This window comes from Heptranchias perlo, chromosome 35 (assembly GCF_035084215.1).
Source record: "Heptranchias perlo isolate sHepPer1 chromosome 35, sHepPer1.hap1, whole genome shotgun sequence".
NCBI lineage: Eukaryota > Metazoa > Chordata > Chondrichthyes > Hexanchiformes > Hexanchidae > Heptranchias > Heptranchias perlo.
In genome coordinates, this window is record NC_090359.1 from 29052646 (window position 1) to 29065443 (window position 12798).

The window sequence follows — 12798 nt, forward strand, 5'->3', positions numbered from 1 at the left end:
AGTGTTGATATTTTGGGGGATGAAGTGTCTGTTCCCCCAGTGTTGATATTTTGGGGGATGAAGTGTCTATTTCCCCCCCAGTGTTGATATTTTGGGGGATGAAGTGTCTATTTCCCCCCCAGTGTTGATATTTTGGGGGATGAAGTGTCTATTTCCCCCCCAGTGTTGATATTTTGGGGGATGAAGTGTCCATTTCCCCCCCAGTGTTGATATTTTGGGGGATGAAGTGTCTGTTCCCCCCCAGTGTTGATATTTTGGGGGATGAAGTGTCTATTTCCCCCCCAGTGTTGATATTTTGGGGGATGAAGTGTCTATTTCCCCCCCAGTGTTGATATTTTGGGGGATGAAGTGTCCATTTCCCCCCCAGTGTTGATATTTTGGGGGATGAAGTGTCTATTTCCCCCCGTGTTGATATTTTGGGGGATGAAGTGTCTATTTCCCCCCCAGTGTTGATATTTTGGGGGATGAAGTGTCTGTTCCCCCAGTGTTGATATTTTGGGGGATGAAGTGTCTGTTCCCCCAGTGTTGATATTTTGGAGGATGAAGTGTCTATTTCCCCCAGTGTTGATATTTTGGGGGATGAAGTGTCTATTTCCCCCAGTGTTGCTATTTTGGGGGATGAAGTGTCTATTTCCCCCAGTGTTGATATTTTGGGGGATGAAGTTTCTGTTCCCCCAGTGTTGATATTTTGGGGGATGAAGTGTCTGTTCCCCCCAGTGTTGATATTTTGGGGGATGAAGTGTCTGCTCCCCCCAGTGTTGATATTTTGGGGGATGAAGTGTCTGTTCCCCCAGTGTTGATATCTTGGGGGATGAAGAGTCTGTTCCCCCAGTGTTGATATTTTGGGGGATGAAGTGTCTGTTCCCCCAGTGTTGATGATTTGGGGGATGAAGTGTCTGTTCTCCCAGTGTTGATATTTTGGGGGATGAAGTGTCTATTTCCCCCAGTGTTGATGATTTGGGGGATGAAGTGTCTGTTCCCCCAGTGTTGATATTTTGGAGGATGAAGTGTCTGTTCCCCCAGTGTTGATATTTTGGGGGATGTAGTGTCTATTTCCCCCAGTGTTGATATTTTGGGGGATGAAGTGTCTATTTCCCCCAGTGTTGATATTTTGGGGGATGAAGTGTCTATTTCCCCCAGTGTTGATATTTTGGGGGATGAAGTGTCTGTTCCCCCAGTGTTGATATTTTGGGGGATGAAGTGTCTGTTCCCCCAGTGTTGATATTTTGGGGGATGTTGTGTCTATTTCCCCCAGTGTTGATGATTTGGGGGGTGAAGTGTCTGTTCCCCCAGTGTTGATATTTTGGGGGATGAAGTTTCTGTTCCCCCAGTGTTGATATTTTGGGGGATGAAGTGTCTGTTCCCCCAGTGTTGATATTTTGGGGGATGAAGTTTCTGTTCCCCCAGTGTTGATATTTTGGGGGATGTAGTGTCTATTTCCCCCCCAGTGTTGATATTTTGGGGGATGAAGTGTCTATTTCCCCCAGTGTTGATATTTTGGGGGATGAAGTGTCTATTTCCCCCAGTGTTGATATTTTGGGGGATGAAGTGTCTATTTCCCCCAGTGTTGATATTTTGGGGGATGAAGTGTCTGTTCCCCCAGTGTTGATATTTTGGGGGATGAAGTGTCTGTTCCCCCAGTGTTGATATTTTGGGGGATGTAGTGTCTATTTCCCCCAGTGTTGCTATTTTGGGGGATGAAGTGTCTGTTCCCCCAGTGTTGATATTTTGGGGGATGAAGTGTCTGTTCCCCCAGTGTTGATATTTTGGGGGATGAAGTGTCTGTTCCCCCAGTGTTGATATTTTGGGGGATGAAGTGTCTGTTCCCCCAGTGTTGATATTTTGGGGGATGAAGTGTCTGCTCCCCCAGTGTTGATATTTTGGGGGATGAAGTGTCTGTTCCCCCAGTGTTGATATTTTGGGGGATGAAGTGTCTGTTCCCCCAGTGTTGATATTTTGGGGGATGAAGTGTCTATTTCCCCCAGTGTTGCTATTTTGGGGGATGAAGTGTCTATTTCCCCCAGTGTTGATATTTTGGGGGATGAAGTGTCTGTTCCCCCAGTGTTGATATTTTGGAGGATGAAGTGTCTGTTCCCCCAGTGTTGATATTTTGGGGGATGAAGTGTCTATTTCCCCCAGTGTTGATATTTTGGGGGATGAAGTGTCTATTTCCCCCAGTGTCGATATTTTGGGGGATGAAGTGTCTATTTCCCCCAGTGTTGATATTTTGGGGGATGTAGTGTCTATTTCCCCCAGTGTTGATATTTTGGGGGATGAAGTGTCTGTTCCCCCAGTGTTGATATTTTGGGGGATGAAGTGTCTATTTCCCCCCCAGTGTTGATATTTTGGGGGATGAAGTGTCTATTTCCCCCAGTGTTGATATTTTGGGGGATGAAGTGTCTGTTCCCCCAGTGTTGATATTTTGGGGGATGAAGTGTCTGTTCCCCCAGTGTTGATATTTTGGGGGATGTAGTGTCTATTTCCCCCAGTGTTGATATTTTGGGGGATGAAGTGTCTATTTCCCCCCCCAGTGTTGATATTTTGGGGGATGAAGTGTCTATTTCCCCCCCAGTGTTGATATTTTGGGGGATGAAGTGTCTATTTCCCCCAGTGTTGATATTTTGGGGGATGAAGTGTCTATTTCCCCCCCAGTGTTGATATTTTGGGGGATGAAGTGTCTGTTCCCCCAGTGTTGATATTTTGGGGGATGAAGTGTCTGATCCCCCAGTGTTGATATATTGGGGGATGAAGTGTCTGTTCCCCCAGTGTTGATATTTTGGGGGATGAAGTGTCTGTTCCCCCCAGTGTTGATATTTTGGGGGATGAAGTGTCTGTTCCCCCAGTGTTGATATTTTGGGGGATGAAGTGTCTCTTTCCCCCAGTGTTGATATTTTGGGGGATGAAGTGTCTATTTCCCCCAGTGTTGATATTTTGGGGGATGAAGTGTCTGTTCCCCCAGTGTCGATATTTTGGGGGATGAAGTGTCTATTTCCCCCAGTGTTGATATTTTGGGGGATGAAGTGTCTATTCCCCCAGTGTTGATATTTTGGGGGATGAAGTGTCTGTTCCCCCAGTGTCGATATTTTGGGGGATGAAGTGTCTATTTCCCCCAGTGTTGATATTTTGGGGGATGAAGTGTCTATTTCCCCCAGTGTTGATATTTTGGGGGATGAAGTGTCTGTTCCCCCAGTGTCGATATTTTGGGGGATGAAGTGTCTATTTCCCCCAGTGTTGATATTTTGGGGGATGAAGTGTCTATTCCCCCAGTGTTGATATTTTGGGGGATGAAGTGTCTGTTCCCCCAGTGTCGATATTTTGGGGGATGAAGTGTCTATTTCCCCCAGTGTTGATATTTTGGGGGATGAAGTGTCTATTCCCCCAGTGTTGATATTTTGGGGGATGAAGTGTCTGTTCCCCCAGCGTTGATATTTTGGACGATGTGGTATGCTTTCCTTGCTTACGATGTGCTTTCATTTGTTGTCTATTTTTCCCTTCAATCTTAAATGAACAGGAACAACAGGAAGTGTTCCTCATAAATGTAATAGCACCAAGCACAGGATTATATCACCTAAAGTGGACATACGACTCAGTTCATCCTCAGCCTTAACAGAAGTACAAAACCTCTCGGCCACAGAAAACAAGAACGAAGAGGACGAGAGTAAAGCTGATAGTCAGGACAAAAAGGTGGTGAAACTATCAAAAGCTGTGCCACAGGTTAATGGGAACAGTGAGGTGTCTTCCTCCAACACACTGAAGGATCTTGACCCTGTGCAGAATTCACCGGGGACTCGCACCAATGGCTACTACGATGACCGAGAGCTCAGCTCGGTTGCCTTGGCCACCAGTGTGCCAAATCTTACCGTGGCCACGGTAACCTGCAGCATACCTCGGAATGCAGTTATCTTAATGACAGGAATTGGTGATAAGCCAGTGTCCTTGGGTAGGTCTGGACTGACTCCAAGTCAGCAACTTATTGCTCCAAGCTCCAACAGCCAAGGGTCGCCACTAAGTGGCCACGGCTTGTCTTTAACTCCGACACCAAGCACCATTGGGTTGACTTTGTTACCCAGCTCAGTGGGTGGCCATGTTCTGTCACAGGCCGTAGAGGCCAACATGGATACCTCCGAGACCAACACAGCCTTTGATCCCGATTCTTTCTTAAACAGCCCTAAGCAGGGCCAAACCTATGGGGGAGGAGGTGGTACCAAGGAAGCAGGTACCATTCCCACTTCCTTTACCGCAGCAAGCTTGTCCGATTCTGGGTTTCCAAGCGGTGACCTGAGGAAGGAGCCAGATTCCAAGAGTGAGAATTTGGAGAAAGGCGCAACAGTAAGGCCTGATTACAGAATCCCTCATGTCTCCTCTGATGTCTCTATCTTCCCCCAAAGTTCAAGTCTTGTTTCTGTTACTCAGACATTCCCAGCTACTGCCAAGGTGCGTTTAATGCCATCCAACCTTGGCTCCACCACAGTCTTGGAAAACATGGACTATAGTACTGCAGAGTCACCTAAAAACTACACTGGCATCTTTAGGCAACCAACCCCAGCTAATAGCTCCCTTCCTCGATCCCAGAACAGATTCTTTATACAAGATGATACGGGGCAGAGTCGTGTTGGTACATCAGTGGTGTCTCCCATTGTCTCTGTGAGCCTGAAGACAGAACCAGTTTCCCAGTTTCCACAAGAGCATTGTGACAACAGCAGTGTCAAAGAGGAGCTCAGTCCCTCAGCCCAGCTGGAGGCTTTCCAGGCAGTGGCCCCAGAAGTGGAGATGCCCATGGACACAGCGTCACAATCAAATGGTGATGCAGAGCTGGCAAAGACGCAAAAGAATGTGGAAATGGACCAGGCTGTCAAATCAGAAGGTCATTACAATGCCAACAGGACCACAGACAATGCTGAAGGGACATTGGAACAAAGCAGCCATGTATCCGATCTGTACACCATAATACAGAACGACCTGTCATCTTCATCTGTGTCTTCATCCAACATAGACCTCAATATTGACCACTTTGATATCTCCTTTGACAGTCAGTTCCCTGACATAATATCTGACTTCATGACAGACAGCAGTGCTGACACCAGCGGAGGGTATGGCCAGTACAATACCAACCACACCCCTGCTACACCGACAGAAACCCCAGGGCAGAATGTCTCCACAAATTATCCAGATCTATCTCCTCAAATGGGCAACTACACTCAGCAGCAACAACAGACTCCCCAGCAGTTTGTGGGTACAACCACGAGTGTACCATTTACTGAGGTGCCCGTAACTCCAGCAGACTCGACACAAGCCTCGCCCAGGAGCACGACGGAGAGCAGGCAGGCAGTAACCATCACTGATTTTTCACCTGAGTGGTCTTATCCTGAGGTAAGGTGCTTGATTACAAGAAAATATATTATTTGCTCTCTTTTATTTTCCCCCCTTCCCGTCCTACCCCTCCTGCCTTGTACTGTTTATTGGGCTTTAGTTAGTATTGTTGTACAACTTATGGAATCTATTCCAGAATGCACTGCCTGAAAGGGCGGTGGAAGCAGATTCAATAGTAACTTTCAAAAGGGAATTGGATAAATACTTGAAAAGGAAAAATTAGCAGGGCTATGGGGAAAGAGCAGGGGTGGTAGTGGGGATAATTGGATAGCTCTTTCATAGAGCCGGCTCAGGCACGATGGGCCGAATGGCCGCCTTCTGTGCTATGCGATTCTATATTGACGGGAGGTGTGTGAAAGCTGGGTTAACTTGCCCTTTGAATTCTTATCCTTCAGTGTGCGGTTGTAACCAGAATCCGTGCTCCAGTCTGACCAAGGTCAGAGGATGGCGTCTTGGTGCCTGGTGTCTCAGCGCCCAGGGTCTCGGTGCCCGGAGTCTCGGCACTTGGCGTGTCAGCTCACTGGGACAGTATCGAGAGTTGTACTGGGTCATACCTCAGATCAGAAGCACTTTGGAGATATTGAGGAAATTGCACCTAGAGGGTCCTGTACTGGATTGTGGCAGTCCTGCAAAGCATAGTCACAATTTCAATGGGGTTTGAGCCTATGGGGAAGGATGTCGATGACACAAAGATTGGTGGCATTGTAAGCAGTGTAGATGAAAACATAAAATTACAAAGCGATATTGATAGATTAGGTGAATGGGCAAAACTGTGGCAAATGGAATTCAATGCAGACAAATGTGAGGTCATCCACTTTGGATCAAAAAAGGATAGAACAGGGTACTTTCTAAACGGTAAAAAGTTAAAAACAGTGGATATCCAAAGGGACTTAGGGGGTTCAGGTACATAGATCATTGAAGTGTCATGAACAGGTGCAGAAAATAATCAAGAAGGCTAATGGAATGCTGGCCTTTATATCTGGAGGACTGGAGTACAAGGGGGCAGAAGTTATGCTGCAGCTATACAAAACCCTGGTTAGACCGCACCTGGAGTACTGTGAGCAGTTCTGGGCACCGCACCTTCGGAAGGACATATTGGCCTTGGAGGGAGTGCAGCGTAGGTTTACTAGAATGATACCCGGACTTCAAGGGTTAAGTTACGAGGAGAGATTACACAAATTTGGGTTGTATTCTCTGGAGTTTCGAAGGTTAAGGGGTGATCTGATCGAAGTTTATAAGATATTAAGGGGAACGGATAGGGTGGATAGAGAGAAACTATTTCCGCTGGTTGGGGATTCTAGGAGTAGGGGGCACAGTCTAAAAATTAGAGCCAGACCTTTCAGGAGTGAGATTAGAAAACATTTCTACACACAAAGGGTGGTAGAAGTTTGGAACTCTCTTCCGCAAACGGCAATTGATACGAGCTCAATTGCTAAATTTAAATGTGAGATAGATAGCTTTTTGGCAACCAAAGGTATTAAGGGATATGGGCCAAAGGCAGGTATATGGAGTTAGATGACAGATCAGCCATGATCTTATCAAATGGCGGAGCAGGCACGAGGGGCTGAATGGCCTGCTCCTGTTCCTATGTGTTGTCCTAATGATGGGTAGTGGGGTGGGGGCTGTTACTCAGCTCTATATTCTATATTCTGGTTGCAGCTACTTGGCATATTCTGACAGATGTTTGCTGTCCTTTGTGCATTCCTGGGGAATTAGTAGCTGAAAGTTGTGTTTGATTCTGGACAGGGTGGTGTGAAGATCCTGATTACTGGCCCTTGGAGCGATGGCAATGAGAGGTACTCCTGTGTGTTTGACCAGATAACGGTGCCTGCGTCACTCATTCAGCCTGGCGTCCTGCGCTGTTACTGCCCAGGTAGGTAGTGACCTTTGCTGATGAGAACAGAACCTTTCATGAATTCAAGGCGGGTGGATGGAGTTAAGATACAGATCAGCCATGCTCTAACCGAATAGCGGAACAGGCTCGAGGGGCTGAATGGTCTCCTCCTGTTCCTGTGTTCCAGGGTGCAGGGCTGGTAAGATTAGAGATATTAACGGTAATGAGCGGAGAGAAGGAAAATCAGTCACTCTCAGTCCCCACAGCACTGACCGATCCTGAGGAACAGGTCTCCAGACCATCAACTGCATTAAAAAGGGAGGACTTTGTTGCCCAACTTGGTGGGCAGTCCTGTTTTATCTCAGACCAGTCTGGCCCTCCCTCCCCACCCCCCCCCCCCCCCCCCCGAAAAGACCAGCCTGGGCACCCCCGAGACCGGGCCCATCTCAGACCAGCCTCGGCCCCCTGAGACCAGGCCCCTCCCAGTCCAGCCTGCCCCTACCCCCTAGATCAGCCCAGCCCTCTCTCCCCCCACCCCACCCCAGACCAGCACAACCTTTGATCCCAATTCTTTCTTAAACAGCCCTAAGCAGGGTCAAACCTATGGGGGAGGAGGTGGTACCAAGGAAGCAGGTACCATTCCCACCTCCTTTACCGCAGCAAGCTTGTCCGATCCTGGGTTTCCAAGCGGTGACCTGAGGAAGGAGCCAGATTCCAAGAGTGAGAGTTTGGAGAAAGGCCGGATTACAGAACCCCTCCTGTCTCATCCATCGTCTCCACCTTTCCCCCAAATTACAACCTTTAGAAAGGGCAAGAGAATGATGAATGGATCTCCCAGTCCTTTACTGGGGTGGACAGACAGTCTGCACAGGTGCTGAATCTTTGTAATTCTAGTCACTAGTAAATGCAATCGGGAATTCAGGAGAAACGTCTTTACCCAGAGAGTGGTGAGAATGTGGAACTCACTACCACAGGGGATAGTTGAGGCAAATAGCACAGATGTATTTAAGGGGAAGCTGGATAAACACATGAGGGAGAAAGGAATAGAAGGATATGGTGATGGGGTGAGATGGAGTAAGGAGGGAGGAGGCTCGTGTGGAGCATAAACACCAGCATGGACCAGTTGGGCCGAATGGCCTGTTTCTGTGCTGTACATTCGATGTAATTCTCTGTAATCTGTTCTCAACTGAAACTTTTCTTGTGTACTCTCTGCACACCCCACCCCCGCCATTTCAATGGTCAAACCCCTCCCTCGTTGCCTTGCAGATGGCATTCCATTTGTATGAGATTTTAACCCATTGTTCATTTCGTACTTACAGCTCATGAAGCAGGACTGGTGAGGCTGCACGTGGCTCGGGAGAACCTGTTCATTTCCAACTCTGTGCTGTTTGAATATAGAGCTCGCAATTCCATGGCACTGCCAAGCTCCCAGCTTGACTGGCTGTCCCTGGATGGTAAGTGCAGGCTTCATTTGCTGGTAGTTAGTACTGAGCTCTTTCTGTTCCATGAGAGAATCTGCTGTCATAAAGTACATTGACACTAAGTGGAGAACTCTTTCACAAAGCTGACCCAGGGGCAGTGGGCCAGATATACTGCATACTCCTACGGTTCTGTTCCCCCGATACCATTGCTGGTCAGCGCTCTTCCCAGTGCGGTGTTGAGCCAGGCCGGCTGAAGACACAGATTGTATTAGAATCATAGAATGGTTACAGCACATAAGGAGGCCATTTGGCCCGTCGAGTCAGTGCCGGCTCTGTGCAAGAGCAATCCAGCTGGTCCCATCCCCTGCCCTTTCCCCGTAGCCCTGCAAATATTTTCCCTTCAAGTACTTATCCAGTTCCCTTTTGAAGGCCATGATTGAATCTGCCTCCACCATCCCCTCGGGCAGTGCATTCCAGATCCTAACCACTCGCTGTGTAAAAAAGTTTTTCCTCATGTCGTCATTAGTTCTTTTGCCAATCACCTTAAATCTGTGTCCTCTGGTTCTTGACCCTTCTGTCAATGGGAACAGTTTCTCTCTAAACTCTGTCCAGACCCTTCATGATTTTGAATACCTCTATCAAATTTCCTCTCAACCTTCTCTGCTGTAAGGAGAACAACCCCAGCTTCTCCAGTCTATCCACGTAACTGAAGTCCCTCATCCCTGGAACCATTCCAGTAGATCTCCTCTGCACCCTCTCTAAGGCCTTCTCATCTTTTCTAAAGTGCGGTGCCCGGAACTGGACACAATATTCAAGTTGTGGTCGAACCAGTGTTTTATAAAGGTTCATCATCACTTCCTTGCTTTTGTACTCTATGCCTCTATTTATAAAGCCCAGGATCCCGTATGCTTGTTTAACCGTTTTCTCAACCTGCCCTGCCACCTTCAACGATTTGTGTACATATACCCCCAGATCTCTCTGTTCCTGCATCCCTTTTAGAATTGTACTCTTTAGTTTATATTGCCTCTCCTCGTTCTTCCTACCGAATGTTAATTTCATCTGCTCCTTGTCCGCCCATTCCACCAGCCTGTCTGTATCCTCTTGAAGTCTATCACTATCCTCCCCACTGTTCACTACACTTCCAAGTTTTGTGACATCTGCAAATTTTGAAATTGTGCCCTGTACACCCAAGTCCAAGTCATTAATATATATCAAAAAAGCAGTGGTCCCAGTACTGACCCCTGGGGAACACCACTGTACACCTCCCTCCAGTCCGAAAAACAACCGTTCACCATTACTCTCTCTTTCCTGTCTCTTAACCAATTCTGTATCCATGCTGCTACTGTCCCCTTTATTCCATGGGCTTCAACTTTGCTGATAAGCCTATAATGCTGCACTTTATCAAACACCTTTTGGAAGTCCAGACACACCACATCAACCGCATTGCCCTCATCGACCCTCTCTGTTACCTCATCAAAAAAACACGATCAAGTTCGTTAAACACAATTTGCCTTTCACAAATCTGTGCTGGCTTTCCCTAATCAATCCACACTTGTCCAAGTGACTGTTAATTCTGTCCTGGATTATCATTTCTAAAAGTTTCCCCACCACTGAGGTTAAACTGACTGGCCTGTAGTTACTGGGTTTATCCTTACACCCTTTTTTTGAACAAGGGTGTAATATTTGCAATTCTCCTGTCCTCTGGCACCACCCCCGTATCTAAGGATGTTTGGAAGATTATGGCCAGTACCTCCACAATTTCCACCCTTACTTCCCTCAGCAACCTAGGATGCATCCCATCCGGACCGGGTGACTTATTTACTTTAAGTACAGCCGGCCTTTCTAGTACCTCCTCTTTATCAATTTTTAGCCCATCCAGTATCTCAACTACCTCTTCACTTACCGAGACTTTGGCAGCATCTTCTTCCTTGGTAAAGACCGATGCAAAGTACTCATTTAGTACCTCTGCCATTCCCTCTGCCTCCACGCGTAGATCTTATAGAAACATAGAAAATAGGAGCAAGAGTAGGCCATTCGGCCCTTCGGGCCTGCTCTGCCATTCAATATGTTCATGGCTGATCGTCTAACTCAGTACCCTATTCCCGCTTTTTCCCCATATCCCTTGATCCCTTTAGAATTAAGAAATATATCTATCTCCTTCTTGAATACATCTAATGACTTGGCCTCCACTGCCTTCTGTGGTAGAGAATTCCACAGGTTCACCACCCTCTGAGTGAAGAAATTTCTCCTCATCTCGGTCCTAAATGGCAAACCCCGTATCCTGAGACTGTGACCCCCTGGTTCTGGACTCCCCAGCCATCGGGGACATCCTCCCTGCATCTGGTCTGTCTAGTCCTGTTAGAATTTTATATGTTTCAATGAGATCACCTCTCATTCTTCTAAACTCCAGTGAATATAGGCCTAGTCGACCCAATCTCTCCTCATACGTCAGTCCTGCCATCCCAGGAATCAGTCTGGTGAACCTTCGTTGCACTCCCTCCATGGCAAGGACATCCGTCCTCAGATAAGGAGACCAAAGCTGCACACAATACTCCAGATGTGGTCTCACCAAGGCCCTGCATAACTGCAGTGAGACATCCCTGCTCTTGTACTCAAATCCTCTTGCAATGAAGGCCAACATACCATTCGCCTTCCTTACTGCTTGCTGCACCTGAATGCTCGCTTTCAGCGACTGGTGTACAAGGACACCCAGGTCTCATTGCACCTCCCCTTTTCCCAATCTATCACCATTCAGATAATAATCTGCCTTTCTGTTTTTACAACCAAAGTGGATAACCTCACATTTATCCACGTTATACTGCATCTGCCATGTTCTTGCCCACTCACCCAACTTGTCTAAATCACATTGGAGCCTCTTTACATCCTCCTCACTTCTCACATTCCACCCCAGCTTTGTGTTGTCTGCAAACCTGGAAATGTTACAATTAGTTCCCTCATCCAAATCATTGATGTATATTGTGAATCGCTGGGGCCCAAGCACTGATCCCTGCGGTACCCCACTAGTCATTGCCCGCCACCCGGAAAAAGACCCGTTTATTCCTACTCTCTGTTTCCTGTCTGTCAACCAATTCTCAATCCATGCCAGTATATTCCCCCCAATCCCATGTGCTTTAATTTTGCACACTAACCTCTTGTGTGGGACTTTATCAAAATCCAAATACACCACATCCACTCGTTCTCCCCTATCTATTCTACTAGTTACATCCTCAAAAAACTCCAGTGGATTTGTTAAGCATGATTTCCCTTTCATAAACCCATGCTGACTTTGTCCAATCCCATTAATGCCCTCTAAGTGTTCTGTTATCACATCTTTTATAATAGACTCTAGCATTTTCCCCACTACTGATGTTAGGCTAACTGATCTGTAATTCCCTGTTTTTTCTCTCCCTTTTTTAAATAGTGGGGTTACATTTGCCACCGTCCAATCTGTAGGAACTGTTCCAGAGTCTATAGAATTTTGGAAGATGATCACCAATGCATCCACTATTTCCAGGGCCACTTCCTTTAGTACTCTGGGATGTAGATTATCAGGCCCTGGGGATTTGTCAGCCTTTAGCCCCATTAATTTCCCTAGCACTATTTTTTTTACTAATACTGGTTTCCTTCAGTTCCTCCCTCTCACTAGACCCTTGGTTCCCTAACATTTCTGGCAGGTTATTTGTGTCCTCCTTTGTGAAGACAGAACCAAAGTATGTGTTTAATTGTTCTGCCATTTCTTTGTTCCCCATTATAATTTCCCCCATTTCTGACTGTAAGGGACCTACATTTGTCTTCACTAATCTTTTTCTCTTGACATATTTATAGAAGCTTTTACAGTCAGTTTTTATGTTCCCTGCTAGTTTACTCTCATACTCTATTTTTCCCCTCTTAATCAATCCCTTTGTCCTCCTGTGCTGAATTCTGAACTGCTCCCAATCCTCAGGCTTGCCGCTTTTTCTGGCAATTTTATATGTCTCCTCTTTGGATCTAACACTATCCCTAATTTCTTTTGTAAGCCACGGTTGAGCCACCTTTCCTGTTTTATTTTTGAGCCAGACAGGAATGAATAATTGTTGTAATTCCTGCACATGTTCTTTAAATATTAGCCATTGCCTATCCACCGTCATCCCTTTTAGTAAAGTTCCCCAATCTATCATCGCCAACTCACACCTC

At 46.7% G+C, this 12798-nt stretch overlaps 1 protein-coding gene across 1 annotated transcript in view; it reads left to right on the top strand.

The window, feature by feature from the left end:
* Nucleotides 1-12798, top strand: part of LOC137302556 (calmodulin-binding transcription activator 2-like) — a 137210-nt gene that overhangs the window by 53469 nt on the left and 70943 nt on the right. Inside the window, exons 8-10 of the mRNA XM_067972298.1 lie at nt 3512-5370; nt 7117-7243; nt 8524-8658. Of these exons, the coding sequence (XP_067828399.1) occupies nt 3512-5370; nt 7117-7243; nt 8524-8658 (2121 nt within the window). The remainder of the gene's footprint in view (nt 1-3511; nt 5371-7116; nt 7244-8523; nt 8659-12798) is intronic.